This window comes from Oreochromis niloticus, linkage group LG13, assembly GCF_001858045.2.
Source record: "Oreochromis niloticus isolate F11D_XX linkage group LG13, O_niloticus_UMD_NMBU, whole genome shotgun sequence".
Classification (NCBI taxonomy): Eukaryota; Metazoa; Chordata; class Actinopteri; order Cichliformes; family Cichlidae; genus Oreochromis; species Oreochromis niloticus.
The window spans coordinates 9,067,337-9,089,824 of NC_031978.2; the positions used below are offsets into that span (position 1 = coordinate 9,067,337).

Here is a 22,488-nt window from a genome sequence, read left to right on the forward strand (position 1 = left end):
CCCTTTAGGAAAATTAATTGCTGACCATTGCCTTAGATAGATCAGCAGTGTATCATACGGTCAATTTATACAACCACCATGCACTCTCAGATCGACCAGAGGAAACGGACAGCTGAGCAGAAGGTTTGCATCCTGTAACAATCTTCCTATAATGCGACACTATTAAACATTTCAGCACCATGCTGCCCATAAACTGTATAAAAGAAAATAATTCAAACACTGTATTTTTGGTGAATATTTTTATGCTAAAGGCATTATACTCACAAAACCTTTTTCTTGATGATGTTCAAAACATTGCATTTGTTTAAAACAAAAAAAATTAAAATAAAAAACCCAAAAAACCTTTTGATTCATAGAATCACTTTCAAAATACAAAGATTTATACCAGTGTAACATTACAAGAACATTACAACATGTATCAAACCTAGACCAGCTTTTGGCATCAAGATCCAAAAGTATCTGAGACTGCCCTGAGATGAAGTGTCAAACGTGGCAAATACAGTCTTTTGCTTGTCAAACACATTTGCAGACTGCTGCAGGGCAACCATGAAAATTTACACGACTCCAAGCTATGATCCTGATGATGAATTGTTCTGTTTAGCTGTCTTGTGTAATTGTTGATCAGACAACCGTAGCCTTCAAATGTGGCTTATGACCAAAATGTTTTACCTCAGTGTTCATCACCCTTAAAGGTTGTGCTCTTTTGCACTTTGACATACTCTGCAGATTCTTCTTTATATCATTTCTGCTTTGAACGCTTTGATGGAGGAGCTTCTGAAGATGTGCCTGCTGCTTTTTTTTTAGAATCCTTATCATCAGGATCATAAAGAGCACTCCTGACGAAGCGTGCAGCAGCTCCCTTATCCAGACGGGCAGCTTTTTTCTTGTCTGTGATCTCTTTCACTCTGTTCATATATGTTCTTATTCGCTCCTGAAACAACAGAATGGTTACTGAGGAATTAGACAATACATATGAATCCATGTGAGCAAATAATAAGTCAGAGATAGATGGCACATACCAATTCTTGTTTGATTCCATGCTCTCTGGGATTTATCCCTTGTGTTACCAAGTACACTGGGTAAGATAAAAATAAAGCCACATATCCACATTTTACACACAAAATGACATCCATGTACGGAAAAGTTGTAATGTATTTGTCTCTTTGGTATGCTTTCACTATATTCATTTCATTTTTATTCATCAAGATATAACGATTAGACCAAATAGGGAAAAAACTCACTCCAGAATAATGAATTAAGGGTGTAGGCAGACATCAGATCCAGCTTGGCTTGATCCAGAGGATCCAACTGTTAATAAACCAAATTTAATTTTTTTTATAACCTCCTGCATATGACAGATTAGTATCACTTTTTTCATTAAATGTATTTGTAATATATATTCAACGTACAGTATTGTTTCACTGAATAAAATTTTGCTCTATAAAAGAAAATAAACACACTAGCCACTTTATTAGGTACATCTTTCTAGCATTGGGTTTTGACATCCTTTGCCCTCAGAAGTGCCGTAATTCTTCATAGCATAGATTTAACAGGGAGGTGGAAACATTCCTCAGAGTTCTGGTCCATATTGATATGATAGCATCACACAGCTGGTACAGCTATGTCAGTTGTACATCCATGATGTGAATCTCCTGTTCCACCACATCCCAAAGATGCTCTGTTTCATTGAGATCTGGTGACTATGGAGCTCATCTGAGTACAGTGAACTAATAGTCATGTCAAGAAACCAGTTTGAGATGATCTGATGACATGGCGTGTTACACTGCTGGAAGCAGCTATCAGACGATGGATACACTGAGGTCATAAAGGAATAGACATGGTCAACAACAATACTTAGGTAGGCCGGCACTTAAACACAATTAGTAGTATGGGGCCAAAAATATATGGCAAAAAAAATTCCCTATACCATTAGACCACCACCAGCTGCCTGAACAGTTGATAGCAGATAAACGTGGCACCAAGCGTGGTCTTGTGTTGCTGTCACCCATTAGCTACCATGTTCAATGTGTTGTGTGTTCACAGATGCTCTTCTGCATACCCTTACTGTTGCCTTCTTATGAGCCTGTGCAGTCTGGCCATTCTCCTCCAACGTCTGGCATCAACATGACATTTTGACCCAGAGAACAGACACTCACTGGATATTTTCTCTTTTTTAGACCATTGTATGTAAACCCTAGAAATGATTGTGACGGAAAATCCCAGAAGATCTGCAATTTTCTGAAATACTAAGACCACGTTCCATCCCCATCTCAGTTGTTTTTCTTGACCAAGTTCACATTCCTAAATTGATTGAGCTATTGGCACATTAAATAATCTGTTACCGAGTAGGTGACCAGGTGTACCTAACAAAGTGGCCGGTGAGTGCACGAGGGTATATAGATAGTAGGTACGCACAAGCACAAATCTAAGCCAACAAAAAGACCACAGTACCCGATGTGTATAATAGTATTAGGCCTACCTTTTGCAGCAGGTCATTTCTGGGCATCGACATCAACTGCTCCAAAATGGTTTTAACTGAAGTCACTGACGAGTCGAAGCACGTGAGCTGTTCATCTATCTCGTGAGGGTAGTCCTCAGCGGCGCTTTCTGCGGCCATATTTCTGTAAAATAATTGAATAATTACACCGTCGTGTAACTTTCCTGTAGCACTATTTTTCATTAGAAGAACAGAAAAGCAACAGCAGTATGTCCAGGGAGAGAGCTAGCATAAAATGCTAACAGGAAACCAAAATAACCTTTAGATAAGCTGAGGAAAGTGACAAAAAGGATAGATGTAAGTTACCATTTACTGATTTAATAGCAAACCAGGATCACTGTAAATTAAATCTAACAAAACAAGAAAAAAAATCACATACTTACCCTGTTAGCAAACAACACGCTTTAGCCGACAGGAAATGACGTTAAAACTGTGACCTAGTCGTCTTCGCTTTCCTCTTCGCTCCTCTACCGCCGTCTGCCGGTGGGATGAGTGGAACAGCTAGTTATCGTTAGCTAATTTTTTTTTTTAATTTATTTTTTTTTTTTAGCGTGATAAACATTTTATTTGCAGTTTTCTATATTTTGTTTATTAACAATATCCGCTTTTCTATAACCGTGTGTATTCTCTAAATCGACGCTATATTCCTTATTATTGACTTTTGACACATTTTTTTAAGCAAGGGTCTAAACGAAAAACTTCTTTAAGTGCCAGCTGTTGTTTTCATTCCTATTAAACGCCCAAATCTATTTAAAATACTCATATGTAGTAGTAACTTAATATCTAAATACAACAGAAGTGGTCATGTTACTGTGGTAACGTGGGGCGTCAGTGTGGTAAATAAAACTGAGCGCGCTAGGATGGGAAGTGCTGTGTTTTGGGACTGTTGTAGCTAAACCCAAGCAAGCTATAAAGAAGACGCCTGAGTCATCATGGACAACTGTGATTTAGAGAAGCTCTGTGTTTCTGCTGGGACGCTCCGTCCATCGTTCACACCTGAAGTCACAGACTACAAAGTGACTGTGGAGAGCAGCGTCAACGAAGTAACACTGGACGTGATGACAAGCGACTGTGGGGCTTCATATAGTATTGTGAGCAAGCTTTATGGCTTCTATTTCTCAATTCAAGTCTCTTTCGCATCTAATTTAGCCTTGTGATTTCTATTTCAGCTCTTCGGTGAAAGGTCTAACACGATTACACTGAAAGATGGGTTGAACAGAGTAGGAATCGAGGTGGTAGCTGAGGATGGTACCATAAAGAAATACAGTGTGGAAATCACCAAACTGTCAGCAAAGATCGCAGAGCTCAGTAACCTGGCTTTGGAAGGAGATATTTCACTTCACCCCGCATTTTGCACCAAAGTTTTTGAATACAATAGTGAGTACAGCCTATCTGTGTTAAACAAGAAGTTGTATATGAAATGTATAATTCTTTGTTTTGTTTTCTATTTCAATTGATACACAAAAGCAGCAGCAGCAGTACACATGTGTGTAAATGTATGTATAAATATGCTACTTTGTAAGTGAATATTATTTAAAATGCAGAGACATAAAAGGTTTGCAGTATTTCTCAGTTTACAAAATAAATTTTTATGTGCTTCTGTGGGGGGGTTTTCCCTCCAGGTACTGTTCCCTTTTGTTGTAATTCAGTGACACTCCTTCCTGAGGTGCCTGACAGAGGCATTAAAGTTACAGTAAATGGGGTGAACAGCTCGGAACCAGTCCCTCTGAATTTTGGAGACACAGTGGTGGAGATTTCAGTCTGTTCACCAGATGGCAGTGTTTCACAGGTATAATAAGACATGGATGGTGGAAAAACTTTATATATGCATTCTTTGAAATGCTTTGAAACTCATCATTATCCACCTGATAACATATAGTTTTCTAAATTTTTAAACTTCATATGCTTTTAGTGTTGCTTTTGCTTCTGCATAATGAAACTTATTAGGAATTTGAGTCTTTTTAAAGGTCTCTGTTGGAGCCCTAATAACTCCTGCACATGAGTGGATCCATCTGCTTTGTACCCATACATCTATCTGTGGTAACCTTTTGTCAGTAAGGGAGTAGCTAGCATTTTATACCTAATGATCTTCTCACCTTTTCAGGTGTACAAGGTGTTGGTGACTCGAGAGCTGCTTCCTGTGCCTGTGACTTTCACTGATGTGAAGCAGCAGCTGGAGTATGAATGCCCAGTATCCCTAAGTGCTTTCTACAGGCCTTTGTCTATCAATCACAGGTAAGTCTTGAAACAGTTAACACATATTGCAAAACATATTCGCCAATAGTCACATCCATTACTTATCCTTTGGTTCATGCTGAATATTAATTCGCAAATGAATGATGTATTTCCTCTATATAAAAAATACTACAATATACAGCAATTTACCTTTCACACATTTGTTCTTTTGCTAAATTGTAGTGAACCAAAGAGCATCTTCTCAAGGCCTTATATTGAGTTGCTTGCCCGAAGATCAAAAGTTGACCCACTTAGTGATTGTCCTCTCGGAGACGGCTGGAAGGTTGTTGAACTGGACCTTGACAAGAAGATGTCAGCTGCCTTGGTCAAGTGTTTCTTTTTTTACAGAGGTGAAGCATTTCAAACATATTAGTTTAAAGCTACTGGGAAGAGTGGATGTTCTTATTCTGGATATTCAGATAGGAGGAGGTTCTGTTGTTCTTAAAGAGAGCTCGTAGATTCCTGAACTTCTAATACAATGAATGTCACATCAATGAATAACAAATGAAGCCACTGCTCTAATATGGATTCTTTGAGTTACTGCATTATTTTCACACCTATAGAAAATGCATACAACTACATTGTTAACAGGTATCTTACCTCTTAGCAGAAGTGATTACACAAGCTATACTATCATGTAACATGATGTAGTACTGTAGACAACTATCATGTTGCCCTAATGACAGGGGGTATTATTACTTAACTAAAACCTTGTGCCACTAACTGTCACGAGACAAAGACTGGATTTTATATCAGGCCTTCAGAAGATCTGGCTTGCTTACTCAGATGTGTATTTCTAAATAATCAAGGCTTCTCTTAAATTGTTTAATTTAGTTAAAAGTACAAATAAAGTAAAATTGTATTTATATAGCATCTTCCAAGATAAATATCACAAAGTACATCACAACAAAAATGCTAAAACATTAAAACAAAAAGTTACCAAAAGCAAGTTTCAAAAAGATGAGTTTTTAGCTTATTTATTATCTTGGGTACAAATCTGTCAGGGGCACATTAAGAAGTTCTGTTTTCTCTTCATTAAGTTAGAGATAATTGTCAGCCATCCAACTTTTCATAGAGCCTCAGCACCTCTGCAAAATCTCTAGCTTAGAAACACCTTGGGGCTTAAAAGACTTATATAACTGATCATCTGTCATTCTCATAGCAGTGAAGGAAAATGTCCTTAAATTGCAAGTGGCAGTTTTATTTATATACAACATTTCAACCTTAATATGCTTTATAAACGCCCCTTAACAGAACTTTGCAGCAAACTGTGGTGAAGAGAAGTAGAAGAAAACATGTGTTTAGAAGCAGCCACAGAAAAAGATCGATTAGAAAGATATGACCATAACAAATAGACCCTGAAACACCCGCCCAGTATCTCAGCCTATCAAGCCTTTTGCACCTACAGGGACAGATGGACTGAAATAAAGATGGAGGTAAAATATCGAGAGTGCAGGAGCATGCTTTCATCGAGTCAATTAATTGCTAGTTTGGACACATTGCCTTGGGAGACGTTGCATGGGGAGCAATTCTACAGATTTGTTAAATAAACTGACAGCTGAATCCATCCCGGTCCACCTCTAATGAGCTTTTTTCCCCTTTTAAACAAAGGGTGTGATACTACAATGAAACTGTCTGAGCTTGGGTCACACATTCTGGACTGTTTACATAAACCTACAGGGGACCTAGATGCAAAGGTCAGTGTAAAAGATTAAGCAGGAACCTCCATTGTCAGAATCACTGATATCGACTTTGTCACTCTTTATCCTTTATTTACAAGGCAATGCTCCATTTAACTGTGAGTAAACGCAAGTCTGACTTCCACAGTAAAAGTTGTGTCCACTTTGATGTTGAATGAGTCAATAAAATAGTAGTTTTTAGCAACCATTTATAATTTTTACATTTCAGTAATTGTTATTTTACCATTGGTAGAATGATAAACCCAGTTCTGTATATTCAGCACAGCCACCTTGTCATTCCAGTTCAAAGCTTTATCAGTGGAACCTGGTAAATGCACTTTATAAAATCTTTTTTTTTGTGGTATAATCAGGATAATATTTCTTTTAGGATGTAACTGAGACAGATTGGTATAAGAAGCACTTTGAATCAGCCAAATGTCGGGAGACAGAGACCAAACACACCTGTGAGGTAATAAGCTCTATTGCGTACTTCTTTCAGTGTCCAGTTAGTTAATATTCTGACTGATGTTGATGATACACAGCAAACCTAACAACCTACAGTACAATTATTTATGGCCATAGTTCTATCTTGTGGTGAATGTGGGTAATCTAGGACCTTGATAGTTTACCCACTTAATCAAATGAAAATAAAAAAAATTATTTTAACATTGATTGTGTTATAATATGATTATGAATCATAATTATGATATAAATGAGGCTGTAGATGATTTGCCTTTATCATATTCTCCAGTGTTAAATATAAGTTATAATATAGCTCATATCACTACTCCTACTGTATCTGTTTAAGCTTTCCTGCTTGGTCTATTTTCTACTACAGCTTCGTAACTGGGAGGAAAGACTCCAAATGACAGCAGCAGAAGACAATGTGGACAAGTTGTGTGCTTTGGCCCAGGAGCACCTGAAACTCTACAGGCAACATCTGCCAAAGCCAGGCATGTAGCACTTTCACTTTCACGCCTACATTTTAACACTTTGTGAATTATTATGCTGCATTGTAAGATGGTGATCCAAAACAAAATGTGGGTCAGGCAGAGTGTAAAGCTATTATAATACAAACTAGAAAGTCAGAAAAAAAACCAAATGCATTTTTTCACCTGTTACTTTTTATAAAATGCTGACTAATCTGTCTAAATTACCATCTGCCCTAATGACGAATGTCTGTAGTTGCCTTTATTTTTAAACAGGCTATTTACCGATTATTTAAAAATACTCTTGAGCAAAAGGACTTTTTCCTCGCCTTGCCTTGACAACACAGCTCAGCTTAAAGCTAATAAAAAATACATGAAAACAGGCTGGTAAGTGGCTACTTCTGAAGCGTTCTCTTTTATTTGACATGCCAGACACTCACACTCAAGTTTGTGCTCATGTTTTCTCAGCTTCTTTTGCCTTGCTAATTTTTTTGTGACTGAAAAGTAACAAAATGAGAATGTCGTTGGAACTGAACCAAGAAAGAGAGGCAGACATCATAAAGTACAAGAAATTATTTTCAAAGATCGAGCTGCATGGAAGGTTGTTAATAAAAAGTACTGATTTTTGACCTTTCATGTTTCATGTGGCCTGTTGAAACATTTTCATTTTTAAGGCACTGTTTATTGCACATGAACATTAGGTCAATGCTTCTGTCAGACCCAAAAATTTCATTAGCTAAAATGACTTTTCTGTTAAGTAGCATATATCAGTTATAAAACAGCAAATGCTGAATGGGTCTGCTTGTTGGATTATGTAATGTACCAGGGAATATAACAAATTAAAAGCTTGACATCAGTGCACTTGGACAGAAAAAGGATGCACTTGCCAAGGGAAGATACTCTCTTTCAATATTTCATGCAAAAGGCGCATCCAGTACTCGGTAAGTAAAAGAGAAGGCAGCTAGATGGGAGAGTCTGTTTAGTTTTCATTATGCCCTGTGCTGTGAAGTATTCATGCTTAGATGAAACTGTCCTTTAAAAAGCTGTTTAAAATGAGTTCAATTTCACAAAGCACACAATACCTAATCCAAGTTTTTTTTATTTTTCTGATGCTCAATACAGTCTGAATGAAATGTATTAAATTGGAGAGCCAAAGCTGCTGTAATAAGATTTACTTCTATATTAATTTTATTACTGCTACTACTAAGTACTACTAATTACTACTAAGTGACATGATAAGTGCTGAATTCTTTGTAATTCCTGGAACAAAACACGATCATCAAGTTTACACTGCTGCTGGTTGCTGACAGTGTTTTGAGCATGCCACCAAATACAATCCAAAGAATTACAAAAATAGTTAAACTCAAGTCAGCTGATTATAAAGGGCTTAATTACTTAATAAAATTCAAAACTAAGCCAATATTCATGACGCATGCTGTGTACTGATTAAATCAGTTTTTCTGAATACTTCAAGCTATGTTTATATGTGTAAGATCAATAAAATTGCTAGTGGTAACAACAGCCAACAACATGTATTTCTTCTCACATTAATAAACACATTTAGACAGTGTTCTTAAGCTCAACCAAATACTTAAACTAGACACACTTATGGTAAAATTGTAGATAGGAAGTCTACTGTAAGTTTGGTTTGATCTTACATTTGAACTGAAGGGGGTTTTAAATGGGTCTTTAAAACTCTTAAATGTAATGTCATCCTGCAGCAATGAAAAATGTAGTTTGCCAGTACTATATATTCTATATAGGTGCAAATTCTCTCATATATATGCAAATCCTCTGGTCTCTCTGTCAGATGTGTAACACAAAACACAGTGTTTTATTTTTCCCATTTCCACAGGAGACCTGTTGCAGCATGAAGATGGCCACTCTCCTCTGCATAGCCTGGAGCAGGCCGCTGTCCACTATGCATCAGCTATCAGACTTAACTCCAGAGATGCCAGGCTTCACTTCCAGCTGGGTGTCGTGCTGGAGGAGCACCATTACGCTACAGAGATGTACGGCCTGCAGAGGAAGGTGTGGTACTATTATACACAAATAAAAGCTCTCTATGCAGCATATTAGTTGTAGCAAAACAATGAAAAAAATTACTGAAGGTTATTTTAATCAGAATTACATGGTAAATAACATGCTAATTTTAAATTAAAATATATGGTCAATTACAGCTGAAATGTTAACAACATTGCTTTGATGTTGCAGTACACACTTTCATTATTCATAAGCATGTGGAAGTTTAGAGATTTATGAAATTTGACAAAGCTTTCATAAAATATAAAAATAGTACTTTTTTGCCAGTTTATTGTAAATCAGTTGTCTTGTTGATTTTTGAGTTGAAAGCTAATGAACCTCTCATGTTTCAACTCAAAGGCTGACAGAGAGAAAAATGATTTAAGTGATGCCAAATCAACAGCACATCAGGATGACATCTTGGCTGTGTGTAAACTGCACGGTTTCCTTGGAACACCCACAGTAGAGAACCAGCTGCAGGCTCTGGATAAAGAGTATCATCTGCTCAAAGAGCAGGGACAGTCCAGCAAAGCAGACTATGTTCAGACTCTCTACATCTGGCTTTCTAAGAACACTGGCAAGGTAATTGTGTCATATGCTGTCAGTACCTCTGCTTCTATTGCTTGAGGAAACTGTTTTATCTGATAGTGATGAAAAAGATTAGTGAGGGGCCAGTACAGACAGGCTATCGCCCTCTTCCTAACATCAGTGCAACTTCTCTTTGACTTATGAGTGATCTGTTAGAATGTAAAACCACCCTAACCCTTTTGTAAACCCTATTCAGTTCAACATCTCAGAATATTACTGTTAGCATTTCCACAGGCTTTTCAAAGACACTTAAGTCGTCACAGAGCTGAATTTTATTCAGCTGAAGATCTTGATGTTTTTCATTGCTACTTATAGAAATCAATATTGTTGTTTTAAGGAAACACAAAAAACTGTCACAGTTCCAGTTACTTCAGTTCTGCATTCACTACCATGACAAATATAGATATTGTTCTGTATGGTTGTTTAGAGTCAAAGCATCTATGACTGTTACTTATCATCAATAAACTTGGACTTGGCGGTTGCAGGACATCAATGCAACTATGCAGGATAAAGAGAGCTATGTCCACCGAGCCCTTCTGAAGTACCTGGATGCCTGGTCTCTGTGCCCAGAAAGCTGGGAGTACAGCCTCCATGCAGGAAGGCTGCTGCTGCTGCAAGGGAGGGAAAGGGAAGCCCTGCTGCACTTTCACAATGGGCTGGCCCTACGGCCCCTACACCCTGCACTCAGGTCAGTTTGCAGATTTGTACGTACGGTAGGAGAAGAAGGAAAAATATTGTAATACTAATAGTAACTTGTAATAGTAACAAGAAACTAGATTAAAGAAGCTGATTAAATATTGCAAAGTTAGGAAGCTATGCAGCTCTCACTGTGATGTCACTGTGACATAGATAATAGATTAGATATCAGCCAGAAAATCAATGCTGAAACTCACAGAGATCCACTGAAAAATGATACTAACAATTATTTAATCTGCTGGTAACAGCTTAAAAGCAAGAGTTTGACAATCTGTTGCTCAGCTACTGAGTTTCTGGTAATCAAGAACAAAATACAGAGAGGTTAAAATATGCACATCCTTTCTGTGGCTGTGTAAGAGCAGGTTTGAAAAAGCCCTTATTCTCCTTCTTAAATTCTCACTCCACAATAAGCCCTCTATCATATAACCTTTCTAAGATTAGACTGTTAAACAGGGTAAACTGGGTCTAGATTCTAAACATCTAAAAACTAGATCAGAGCTCTTCAATGTGTGTTGCCTTTCTTTTTTCCAGATTCTTCGCAGGCCTGGGTCTGCTACTGCAGGAACAGAAAGCCTCTGAGGATGCAGAGAAGGAGGCTGCTCTGTTCTTACAACAGGGACTGGAGCACTTTATCAGCCAGCGCTGCAGCAAGAGGTGTGTGTGTGTGTGTGAGAGAGAGAGTGTGTGTGGTGGAGGTGGAGGTGGATATATTCAGTGAGAGAGGGAGAGTGTGAGGCCATGACAGCAACAATAATATACTGGCTTGTTCTGTTTAAGCCTGTGGAAAGGAGAGGAAAGAGAGTGCTATCATCTACAGAAGCACACTGATACACTTTATGTTGTGTCATCTATAGAGTTATAATGGCTGTTTTGTTTTTGTGCTGCCATATATTTTATGATTTCGTTTACAGCTGGGAGGAGCAGGATCTATCGGACCCTCTGTCCAGCCTCAACACACAGTTCCTACGAGGCCTTCTTACTCTGGGGCAACTGCAGCAGAGAAACACATTATGCACAAAGGCCATGAGTGCTGAACAGGTCTATTATATGTATGTAAAACTTTGGGAGTTCTTATTTTTTGCTGGTTTTATTATTCGGGGTTTGCAGTGGATATCAGCTCTCACGAGCTGTCTCTCTCATCTCAGCAGTGAATGTGCGATCCAAAGAAAAGTCCTGTCATTTAAGAGTACAAGCCAGTTTAGCTGTTTAAACCACTACATAAAAACACTGTCTTCTTGTCTCTGTGCTGGACTGCTTCAGTGTGGCAATGCTGAGTGCCCAGAGTGTGAGTCAGTGTGTGCGTCGTGGTGAGGTGAGCAGGCAGCTGGAGTGGGTGCTGCTGGATGCTCACTTTGCCCTGCTGCAGAGGCTGACCCAGCAGAGTGAATGCCAGGCTAAGACTGGCATTGAGAGGCAGTCTCTGGTGGCAAAAAGATGCCAGGCCCTCACAGCTCTAATACGTCACACCTCTATCACTCCCTGTCAGGAACTTCTTGACATGCAGGAAAGGGTATGAGTGTTCAGCTTTCTTTTTTACAACGAGTGCAGGGTACCTAATCCATAGAGTCACTGTTCATTTCCAAGATTGTTTCGTGTGACATAATTCAGACTTTTTTTCCCTTTCTGCTTGTTTACTGCTGGTGCATGAAGACGTGCCACCTTGCAGTAGTAACCACACCGCGTGACAGCCATGCCCTTTGTCTCTTGGGTCTGGCACAGCTGGCTCAGTACGACAATAACACAAATTCAGAAAGGTCAAAGGAAGCCATAAGTGATGCCTTTCTCAGCCTCCAGGCCAGCATTGAGCTGGAACTCAAGACTCAGATTGGAGAGCCCCCTGAACAGCTGACCAGTGAGTCTCTGTACATTAACTGAAGTGTGCTTTTCCAGAGAAGATGGTTTTCCCAGCAGCTTGCAGTGGTGCACTTCTTTTCACTTGTGAGGTGAATAAAGCTGGTTTACCTGTAATGTGTAGAAAACTACATAAAAATAAAGCAGAATTGTAGGCCTGACCCCAGCCAGATGAACCAGCTTCCTCCACCTTACAAGTGGGAGGAAGGTCACCACCGTAGGCTGCTGGCAACACCATGGGTCCTTTTCATTATGCTAATGTGCCTCCTCACTTCCTTCACTTGCATTTCTTGCTCCCTGCAAGGATGTGAGAGAGATGATAGGAAGCGATGCCAAGATGCAAGAATCAAAGCTGCCAAATGAAAAATCCTTGCCTCCATAGTGTCGGTCTGAAGTTACGTTAGTTACTTAAGAAGGTTCACAGCTGCATCACCAAATGATATGAATGTCCACAGAGCTTCTAATATAATGACTTCTTGTTTTTTTCTCATAAGATATGTTCATTGATTAATGTATCTTAATTGTAGTGGCATTATTGCAAGTGTTGATTTTAGTCAATTAGAATTCATTTTAAATATTTCAATTAATGGAAAGGTTAGTGTCATAAACCTTTTTCATAGAACCCCCAAAATGATACTCATAGCCCCTCATGTCCTTCAAGTACATTCACGGAACTGGAAGCTCTTCTGTGATGGTCTTTAGGAAACAATTTCCATGCTATGGGAGGAGAGGGGATGCAAGAAAGCATATGTTAGCATAATGAATGAAAAGGACCTCATATTCTCTAGAAAACTTACTTCATTGACATCTCTGGTGGTCACGTGACTTTTATATTCCATGTCTTGTGCTTGTATTTCATGCCAGAATTATTAATTCCTATCAAACTGATGATTGTGTTCAATGAATGTTCTGTTATTTCTTCCAATAGGCTAGTGTTTTTAACACATTTTTAATGTAGCCTTTTGGAATTTAACTTTTCCTCACCATTACCTGTTTGCTCAGAACAAAAGTGGTGGCAGGAAAAGGTGGAGGTTAAAACTAAGGAAGCTGCCAAGCAGTCCATCACCCAGCCAGCTGGTGTAAAGGAGCCTTGTGACATCAAATTGGCAAAAAGAGGAGTGCAGCAGGTCAGGGGAGGTTCTAGGTTTGTAGCAGTAGCTGTAACCAAAGCACCGGCTCCAGCTCCCATCAGGGGAGGGAAGGCTGTCCGGAATCCAGCCAAAACCCCTGCAGCCAGGTTTGTACTGAGTAAGGTGCTCGTAGATACATGGTTTAGATGGTTTTCCCTTTCCCATTGTGATAGCATGAATGATTTCCTATGGATTTATAGCATGTATAGCTTTGCCTTGCTTTCAAAAACAGCCTTTTACTATTTATGATTCTGGGTCTGCTGTATGAAAAGACAAAACAACAACAAACAACCAAACTAACAAAAAAAACAGACTTTTCACTTGAATATTAAATATGTTTTTAGAGAGTCTGTATTATGCTTTCTCTCCTGTAGGGGGAGTTCTGGAGCAGCTGCCAAGCCAGATAGGGTGAAACTTTCTAGTAATAACACTAAACCTCAGCTCCCGCTCAACAAGTCTAAACAGGACAGTTTCTCTGATACTTTAAAGACAGCTGAGGGTAAGGCATTACAGAGGCAAGTCTGGGAAACTGAAAATCCTTTCTTGGTGACGTGTGAACAGGTTTTGCAAGCTACAATAAAGAAAAAAAACCTACACAGAGAAAATCTAAATCTTGATGATAAAAGAGAGCTTATGCATTTTTCTGTTTAAGAAGTTCAAATATAATGCTGTTTAACTGATTGTATAACATGCAAAACAGTGGTATTGATAACTTGAAATGCAGATGATTTGACATTACTTGTTTAGCACCACGTCCATAAATATGCAAATTTTCTTTACTTTAGGTTTTTGGTTTCCAAGAACATTAAATGGGTACAATATGGGATTAAAAACAATCTCTGTGCAGTTGCTGTGACAGATAAAATCCATGAGTCCAGTCTGGTGAACCGCAGATCTCATGCAGCAAGACTGGGTCTGGCTCGAGCCTACTCACGATCTCCAAACACCCAGGACCAAGCAAAACAGCTATACCAAGAGGTCATCGCAATGACACCAGAGGTCAGTTATCTTTTATCTTTGCATTTTAAAGAGTTTCTCAAATAGTTTCCCAATAGCTTCCAGTCACATTAAGTAAGGATTTTATTAACATATTCTTTCACCCACCAACTCTGTGGAATAACCACATGTTCTGCTGTTCGACTAGAAAATTAAACTATATATATTTAGATTTTAAAGTCTCCTGTCCAAGACTTGAAAGCGGTTACCCTTTGTTCATACATCTTTACCTGAAAAAAAAAACTCAATTATGTCTGAAGAAAATGTGCAGTATAAGTCAAGACATTCAAAATATGAGGGAAAGGATTCATATAGAACTAATAAAATGACATTATTTGATAATTTGACTCAAATTTAGCTGAGATTTCTGACTAAATACTTTCATACATCTACATCTACAGTGAATATAGTTATTTAAGAACATTTAGGAAAAAGATTTCCCATTACATGTCTTCGATATTTAGAAATCCTCTAGAAGTTGTAGTTTAAGTATTTTTTAAAAAGAGTCTCAAGCTCTTGGTGTTTATCTGTTTTAATGCAGTGCAGATCAGATGTGATTAATGAACTGACTGTTTAGATCCATGATGCCTACATTGAGCTTGCGCAGCTGCTGGAGCCATCCGACCCTCAGGCTGCTTTGGATGTATACTGCAAATTTCCTTTGAAGCCTGTGGCTGAGCAAAACTTCGAAGATGCCTTCATCACAGGAGAGATTGTGCGCATGCTGATGTCTCAGGAGCAGTACGACCACCCACAGCTGGGCCCCAGCCTCATAGCTTATGGCAAAGTCATGGGCCTAAGTGATTACTGTTTATTATTATTATTGTAAATACTATAAACACCTGGTATTAGCTTTGGAAAAGTCAGACTTGAACAGTTAAAAGTTATTTACAGAAACCTTTAGAGTTTAAACAGAATGTCTAGTTAAATAACTTTTTAATGATTTTGAATGGACATGGACAGCATCTGCTAACAAGTGTGAGTGTTGCTTATTAAGATTGCCAGCTACAGATACATTTTTAGGGGTAAAAAAAATACTGGTTTACCGTGATTTTCTTTATAGGCAGCTGGACTATATTTACCAAATGTGTTGTACTGAAATCATGCTGCCAGACCCATGTGACGTGCCATGTCATGTTATTTATAGAGATGTATCACATTCAGCTGGTGTGATTGACAGATAGATGGCATATTGCATACTAAATAGTAATACATATATGGTGACTGCTGTCAAATAAACTGTCTGGCCACAGGGAAAGTCAGGATATAATAAGGTAGTTATATAAAGATATTTAATATTTTGTCAGACACACCCAGACAACATGACATGTTACAATATTTTTGTCAGTGTGAGTGAACTAACTTTGATATGCAAATCTGTGGCTGTGTGTGCAGGTTGCATAGAGCATTACATTCATATTTTGGATGGAAAGTGTAAGACCAAGCTGCTAAAGACCATCTATGCGGGGATTCACAACAGACAAGAGGATGATGAGGATCTGCAGACCTTCTTTAAGTTCAAGTGCTGGATATGATGTTTTTGGTTGTTTGCCTTGTTGATGTAAAAAATTCCCATCTTTTGTCTTAATTTGGAGTCTTCAGTTTAATCCTGGTCTCTTCTCCCTGGCTGCTGTGTATGGTAGGGCATTCACCATCTAGCCTTTTAAATGGCCCCCCACATTTCATTTCAAAGTGTAAATGACCATTAATGTTGTCTTCAAAAGAAATGGGACACACTAACACTTATAGTAGCATGCAAATCAAAGGGGTGACGTGCAACTGTGATTGAGCCTTTGTGTGTTCATAAACAAAACTACTTATCTTGACTACAATTACTACTGCAGTATGAAATAAGCCATTGGTATTTGGTTAAAGCCACTGAGAAATCCTTTTGTTTTTATTCAAATACAGATTTAATTAGGAAAAACACCTCTTGAAAATGTCATTTGAAAAGCCACAACTTAAACAATAGACAAAAGTGAACTACAACAATGTTCACTGACAGTGCAACAACGGAAAACTTTTCAGTTTCCTCCTACAAAAACAGAAATTGATGAGAGAAAATAAATCTTGATCCCACAGTAATTCCAAGCCAGAGGCTACAGTTATTTTTTCATCCACATAGAGACTTTACAGGAAATGTATAATTGCGTTACAGGGATATTTCTCTGCAGTAAAGGATAATATTATCTGCAGTGCTCAGCCAGACAACACACATTTTTTAGGGATATCATTTAACAGAGGGGGAAAAATGGCCAAACTCAAGTTTCCCAGTTAATCTAAATACTTTTTCTTTAAAGGAGTATTGATTGAAAAGGACATGAGCAGTCTCCAAGACTTGTAGTAGAAAATTGGTGTCTTCTACTAAAAGACTGCTTGTCATTAAGTCTGTGACTTACACACGGGCGGTGCAGCACTGCAGATACTTGTTTGTTTTTTGTTTTTCCCATATTAGGCTGCACAGATCACAAAAAGTCTTTTATGCAGTGCAGTTGTTAAACTATGTTGAGTTTAGTGACAATAAGTACACGGACAGACTGGTCAAAACCCGAACACACACACAGGCCCTGCTTGTCTGGGCTCCAGTCCAGGCTGGCAATTGGCTGAGTAGACAGAGTGACATTCTGTAAGAGGTTGACAGATCCAGCTACACCTACGTCAACACCATCAGAGTCTTTCTTGCATCTCTGAGCAGGATACTCACTGGAAATGACATCAAAACACAAAAAATTATGGTTAGTTTACAGTTTACAGGAAAGACCATGGTGTCTGCTGACTGACTTGACTGGTTACTTACTATTTCCATAGATGTAGGTTCCCGGCTCCTCCTGTGGTCATAAAGATGTCTCTGTTCTGAGGCAAATGTCTCACCTGCCAAATCGTCGACTTATGAGCCTAAAACAGAGAAGAGTCATGTTTAGTACATAAAGTGTACCGAAAGACTGTAAAGAAAACCTTTCAACCACTTTAGACTGATGACAGTCACAAAGTGTGACTTGTGCTGTTTTTAGAGATTCCTGTTTTGACTCTTCTTTGGTATGGACTTAAATTCAAAACACAAGTTAAATTTATGTCATCAATGGAATAGTCCGATCTCTGACATTGCATCTTTCCCTCACTTCCATTGCCAAAAATGCTTCATTTTCCTTGGTTCAGCTGGAGAAACTGAATTTGAAAAAGCTTTTGTTTCCACAAAAATCTCCACAAAAAAAGAATTTGCATTAAAACACACAAAATATGTAGACATAGGAAAGGAAATTAAAAAGCAAACCAGAAAAACTTAAGAATCCACTTGAAAGAGGCTGCTCTTGATGCTTTGAAAATGACTGCAATCTGACTTTGACTATAATAACCATCATGATACCTTGTAAAGTCCATCTTGTATTTTAGTCTGAAATTCTTGGTGGAACCTTATGACTCATGGTTGGAGACACTGGTGTGCCAACTGTTGATTGCTCAGAAGAACTGGACAAATATTTAGAAAGCCAGGCCCCTGGATCTCCTGGGCCTAGCTAACACTTGGAAAGCTGGCTGTGCACTAATCCTGATTTAAGTGTGGTTTTCCCAGCATTTTCCCACAAAAAGCCACACATCTCTTCCCTAACATGCCCAGTCTCATTTTTTTGGCCGGTTACACAAAGGCAGTTAGACAAACATGACCCCAAACACTTCCAGCTGTAAAAACGGTCAAATTGCCGTTTGCCCCCATTTCTTTCTATACCACACAAATGTAACAATAACAATAATAGTTCTAATAACCTTTTGACATTTTTCCCATACATAGCAGCCAAATATCCATCTGAGTCACTCCACCCAGGTTAATTACCTTTTCAGAAACAGAGGCGAAGCCTTTGGTAGGGTGCTGGGTCCTCATGTCAAAAACGTGGAATTTTCCCTCCAGTGAAGTGGCCACCAGCTTGTTCATGTTGATGTCTTTCCTGTCAAACTCCACGCAACATACCTGGTCAAGAAAGAAAAAAAAAAAAAAAAAAAGAGTAACTCCCTGGATATCTACCACATGGCAAAGCTCCATCACAAACTATTTTACCATGCAGTAGAATGTGTTGAACTTGGCATAATGACTTCTGGCAGGTTTATACACAAGAGGAACTGAATGAAAGAGACAGCCATGTAATAAAATCAGAGCAATCCTTTGTACTTGCTTATGGCATGTGAGGAAGTATTCACCTCAGACTGCCCTGTGGTTTTATGTGCAGTGTAAATGACGTGGGAAGTCATTTTCAGCTCTGTCTCCACTGTTTTTGTCTGCATTATAGTTCAAAATCTGTTATTTGTGCAAAGGAAATATTATGTGCCAAAAGAATTCAACCCTTAAAAAAAGCATTAGCTTCAACTATTTTGATTCACGTTTGGTTGAATCAGAAAAAAATGTAGAAAATGTACATATGCCACATACTGACAATTTTTTCTTTCACCTCACCCCATTTTTAATGTTGGTTTCCCACCGTAGAGACATATTCCGCAGATCGAAGAGTTTGATGTCACCATTGTCATATCCAGCACAAACACAGCGGTCCTGATCATTAAAGGCATGACCTGAAATGTAAATGTAAAGGATATTTTAAGCCTGGGAAAGATCACTGATAACAAACACAAAGGCACAACAAAGGTTTATGGCTGCATTTTCATAGGTGTTCATGCTCATGTGCTTTTTTTTCGCTGTACCATCTGTTTGCACCTTTCGTGTTTGGAGGGCATGAATCAGGATGTTCTTAAAACAGTATATATGAAAAACAAACCAAAAAGTTTTGTTTGTCATGTCCATCCATCCATTCGCTTCCGCTTATCCTTTTTTCAGGGTCGTGGGGGGCACTGGAGCCTATCCCAGCTGTCATAGGGCGAGAGGCGGGGTACACCCTGGACAGGTCGCCAGTCTGTCGCAGGGCCAACATACAGGGACAAACAACCATTCACACTCACACATTCACACCTAGTGGCAATTTGGATTATTCAATTAACCTATCCCCACAAGCTGCATGTCTTTGGACAGTGGGAGGAAGCCAGAGTACCCGGAGGGAACCCACGCAAACACGGGGAGAACATGCAAACTCCACACAGAAAGACCCCGGCCTGATGGTGGAATTGAACTCAGGACCTTCTTGCTGTGCGGCAACAGTGCTAACCACCGTGCCTTGTTTGTCATGTCTTATCAGTTATATGCAGTGCATTACAGCAGCTTTATTTATGGTGGCTGATAGGTTAGCATTGTTGCTTCACAGCAAGAGTGTCCTTTGCCTGACCCAGAACAGGGTGCTTCTCTCTGGAGTTTGAATGTTCTCTGCTTACATTGTACCTTTGACCAAGGGACTAGCTAGCATTTGGGCTGTGTTCTGCTGTTTGAAATTCAGAGAAATAATCCCCTTTACTAGGTATAAAGAAATCCCTGAAATTGCACACAATAGAATATATGATAAGTATCTTTTTACTGCTTCTTAGTATTAATATAACCCATGACTGTATTAGTTCTTATCACTATCAAACAAATGCATTACATTCCTGTCCCTGTGGATACAGATAATGTGGAGACCATGTTTTTAAACTTTACTTGTGGATGTTGGTACTTCAGCCCTTAAGAAAATAATGTTCTGTGAGGACCCTGTTAAGGGCCACAAGCTGTAACAGTGTCCTTTATACTACCACAACTATTGCAGGAGCCTAAACCTCTTCAGACTTCATGTTCTTTTCTGCACACCATGGAAGTAGGTGAAGCACCAGCACTATCAACTTAGTTTCTGAAGAATATTTTACAAACCAAAAGCAACAGTCCAGCAGTCCCTCTTGGTTTCTCCTTCCATTGGCTCCATGTTGGCTACAGGGGAATCCTTCTGTCTCGGATCCCACACTTTTACTGTACCTATTAAAAGACAATCATGTAGGATCTAGTCTTATTTTCATGTACTTTACTTTCCCACTATCATTGCACTGAAAAGTAATTACAATCTAGTTTTTTTTTGTTTGTTTTTTTAAATGCTCTTACCATCTCTGCTTCCGGTGACGATCTCAGGCGCACCATCACCAATCCCCAGACCACCAACACCATCAATACTATTCACTATCTCTTTGTGGGCCTTTACAGCATATACGGGCACATCCGGGGTCTCTAGATTCCTGTGAACCACAGGACATCAGTACTGAATAAGTCTAATGTCGACGTAACGTATTTTTAAAATATCATTTCCTTTACATTTTTTTTAATTCCATTCGAATTATAACTGTCTTTGGGACTGAACCAGCGTTGAATATAAGATCTACAGTAAACATAAGAAATGTTTTTTGGTTAAAAATAGAATTTAAGCCTTGCTTTCCCAGTTTGATTCTTCTTATTACAGGCACAACACTGATAATTGGTGTATACAATACCATATATTGAGATTTCCATCAAAATCCCCCGTTGCTATGTGTCTTTGCTGAAGAGACGTGGCCCCAAATGTTCCACACTTTATAGCTTTAGGTTTCTCTACCTGAAACATATCAGAGGTAAGAGTTTGTTTAGTTTCGTGAATGGGACAATTCAACATATAATGGAAAAGCAATGTGGAAGGAGTGCAGTGAAAATGTATTTTCATGATCCAAGTGAGCTTGAGCTTCAGGGCATAAACTGACAGTCAGGCATTCTCCTTTAGGATTTTCTGGTTGAATCTTTTAATTCAAGTCGTCCAGGCCAAAAGCAGCAAAACAGCCTCAGACCATCACACCACCATGTTTGATTGTTTGGTATGATGTTCTCTTATGAAATGGTGTGTTAGTATTACGCCAGATGTAACATGATTCAAACCTCCCAGAAAGTTCAACTTCGCTTTGTCAGTTCACAGAATAATGGGGAACATCAATTTGTTGTTTTTGTTTTTTACCTAATGTGAGATGGCCCTTTGTGTTCATTTTGGTTTTCACTACGGAACTCTCCCATAGATGCCATTTTTACCGATTCTCTTTCTTATCATTGAATCATGAACACTGACCTTAACTAAGACGTTCTTGTCTTACACTAACATTTGCTTGATCATTTGAAACATGCGTGACGAATATGCAAGAACATAAGAAATTGGGAAGAGGGCAAATACTTTTTCACAGCACCGTCTCATGCAGGCACTCTTGGTTCAAGCTTTAGCAGCAAAATGACCTACCTACATTTGAAACAAACAGGCAAGATAAGTATAAAAGAATCATGTTTATGCACGTTTTGTTACGTTTGCTCTCCTTTATCTGTATCTTGATGCCTGGCACACATGCCATGGTGCAAAACTACAACAGTAAGTTTTGTTTGTAGTACGATACATTGGTGGCAGCATAGCAATATTTTACTCGTTGCAAGTGATGCTGTAGTATTTGCTTTTTAAGTATAATCTGGATAAAGTATGCCAACCCTAGGATAATCTACAGTAGAACAATATTGAACGGGCACTGGCTGCCTTCAAATTGTTGTCATGGAAACATCCTTGCCAGACTTTTCTAGAAATCTTCGACGGGCTAGCTAGCTCTGTACGCCGTTTGTATGAAATCTCTGAGAGAAAAGAAAGGAACAACGGCCCACAAGAGTAGAACGTTAATGTACCTCCTTTATGAGCTGAGCCTCGCCTTGGTGAACTTCATATATTTGAATCACTCCGGTTCCACTAGGAAAGTTTCCCAGACAGACAAACTTCGCGCTGCAGGGAATCCATTTACTGTCAAAAACCGTATAGTTCAAACTCTTCTGAATATGCGTAATAATCTGAGGCTTCGACAGCGGCGATGACATTTTTCTGAGAAACACTGGTATCGGCGTGAAAAAGTAGACAACTGTCGCTCTCTCCCAAAACAAACTAGGTACAGCTGAGCAAGCGGCTGCCTTAACAGATGCCTGA

The 22,488-nt window shown here is 38.9% G+C and overlaps 3 protein-coding genes across 5 annotated transcripts; 1 reads left to right on the forward strand and 2 right to left on the reverse strand.

The window, feature by feature from the left end:
- Positions 1–224: 224 nt before the first annotated feature.
- On the reverse strand, positions 225–2,998 carry c1d (C1D nuclear receptor corepressor). Of its 2 annotated transcripts, none has more exons than XM_003438324.4 (5): positions 2,881–2,998; positions 2,480–2,621; positions 1,242–1,308; positions 1,020–1,075; positions 225–931 (listed from the first exon to the last, which is right to left on the reverse strand). In XM_003438324.4, the coding sequence occupies exons 2-5, from the start codon at positions 2,615–2,617 to the stop codon at positions 740–742; spliced, it is 453 nt and encodes a 150-aa protein (XP_003438372.1). In that variant the 5' UTR covers positions 2,618–2,621; positions 2,881–2,998; the 3' UTR covers positions 225–739. The 2 variants fall into 2 exon arrangements, with proteins under 2 accessions (XP_003438372.1, XP_025753102.1); XM_025897317.1 differs by lacking the exon at positions 2,881–2,998 and adding an exon at positions 2,804–2,826.
- A 79-nt stretch (positions 2,999–3,077) lies between these two features.
- Positions 3,078–16,840, forward strand: LOC102078762 (uncharacterized). 2 transcript variants are annotated; one of them, XM_013268437.3, is made up of 20 exons: positions 3,078–3,588; positions 3,667–3,874; positions 4,120–4,286; positions 4,602–4,732; positions 4,916–5,082; positions 6,344–6,429; positions 6,800–6,880; positions 7,250–7,364; positions 9,196–9,371; positions 9,723–9,944; positions 10,436–10,638; positions 11,178–11,300; positions 11,558–11,695; positions 11,907–12,156; positions 12,297–12,498; positions 13,500–13,734; positions 14,002–14,126; positions 14,475–14,626; positions 15,201–15,423; positions 16,019–16,840. In XM_013268437.3, exons 1-20 carry the CDS (start codon positions 3,430–3,432, stop codon positions 16,156–16,158), a joined length of 3,303 nt encoding a protein of 1,100 aa, XP_013123891.1. In that variant the 5' UTR covers positions 3,078–3,429; the 3' UTR covers positions 16,159–16,840. The 2 variants fall into 2 exon arrangements, with proteins under 2 accessions (XP_013123891.1, XP_025753101.1); XM_025897316.1 differs by having other exon boundaries at positions 4,147–4,286.
- dnaaf10 (dynein axonemal assembly factor 10) lies at positions 16,698–22,469 on the reverse strand. Its single transcript, XM_003438323.4, has 8 exons — positions 22,197–22,469; positions 21,005–21,105; positions 20,622–20,752; positions 20,397–20,498; positions 19,065–19,180; positions 18,450–18,584; positions 17,421–17,518; positions 16,698–17,326 (listed from the first exon to the last, which is right to left on the reverse strand). Exons 1-8 carry the CDS (start codon positions 22,380–22,382, stop codon positions 17,119–17,121), a joined length of 1,077 nt encoding a protein of 358 aa, XP_003438371.1. The 5' UTR covers positions 22,383–22,469; the 3' UTR covers positions 16,698–17,118.
- Positions 22,470–22,488: the final 19 nt, after the last annotated feature.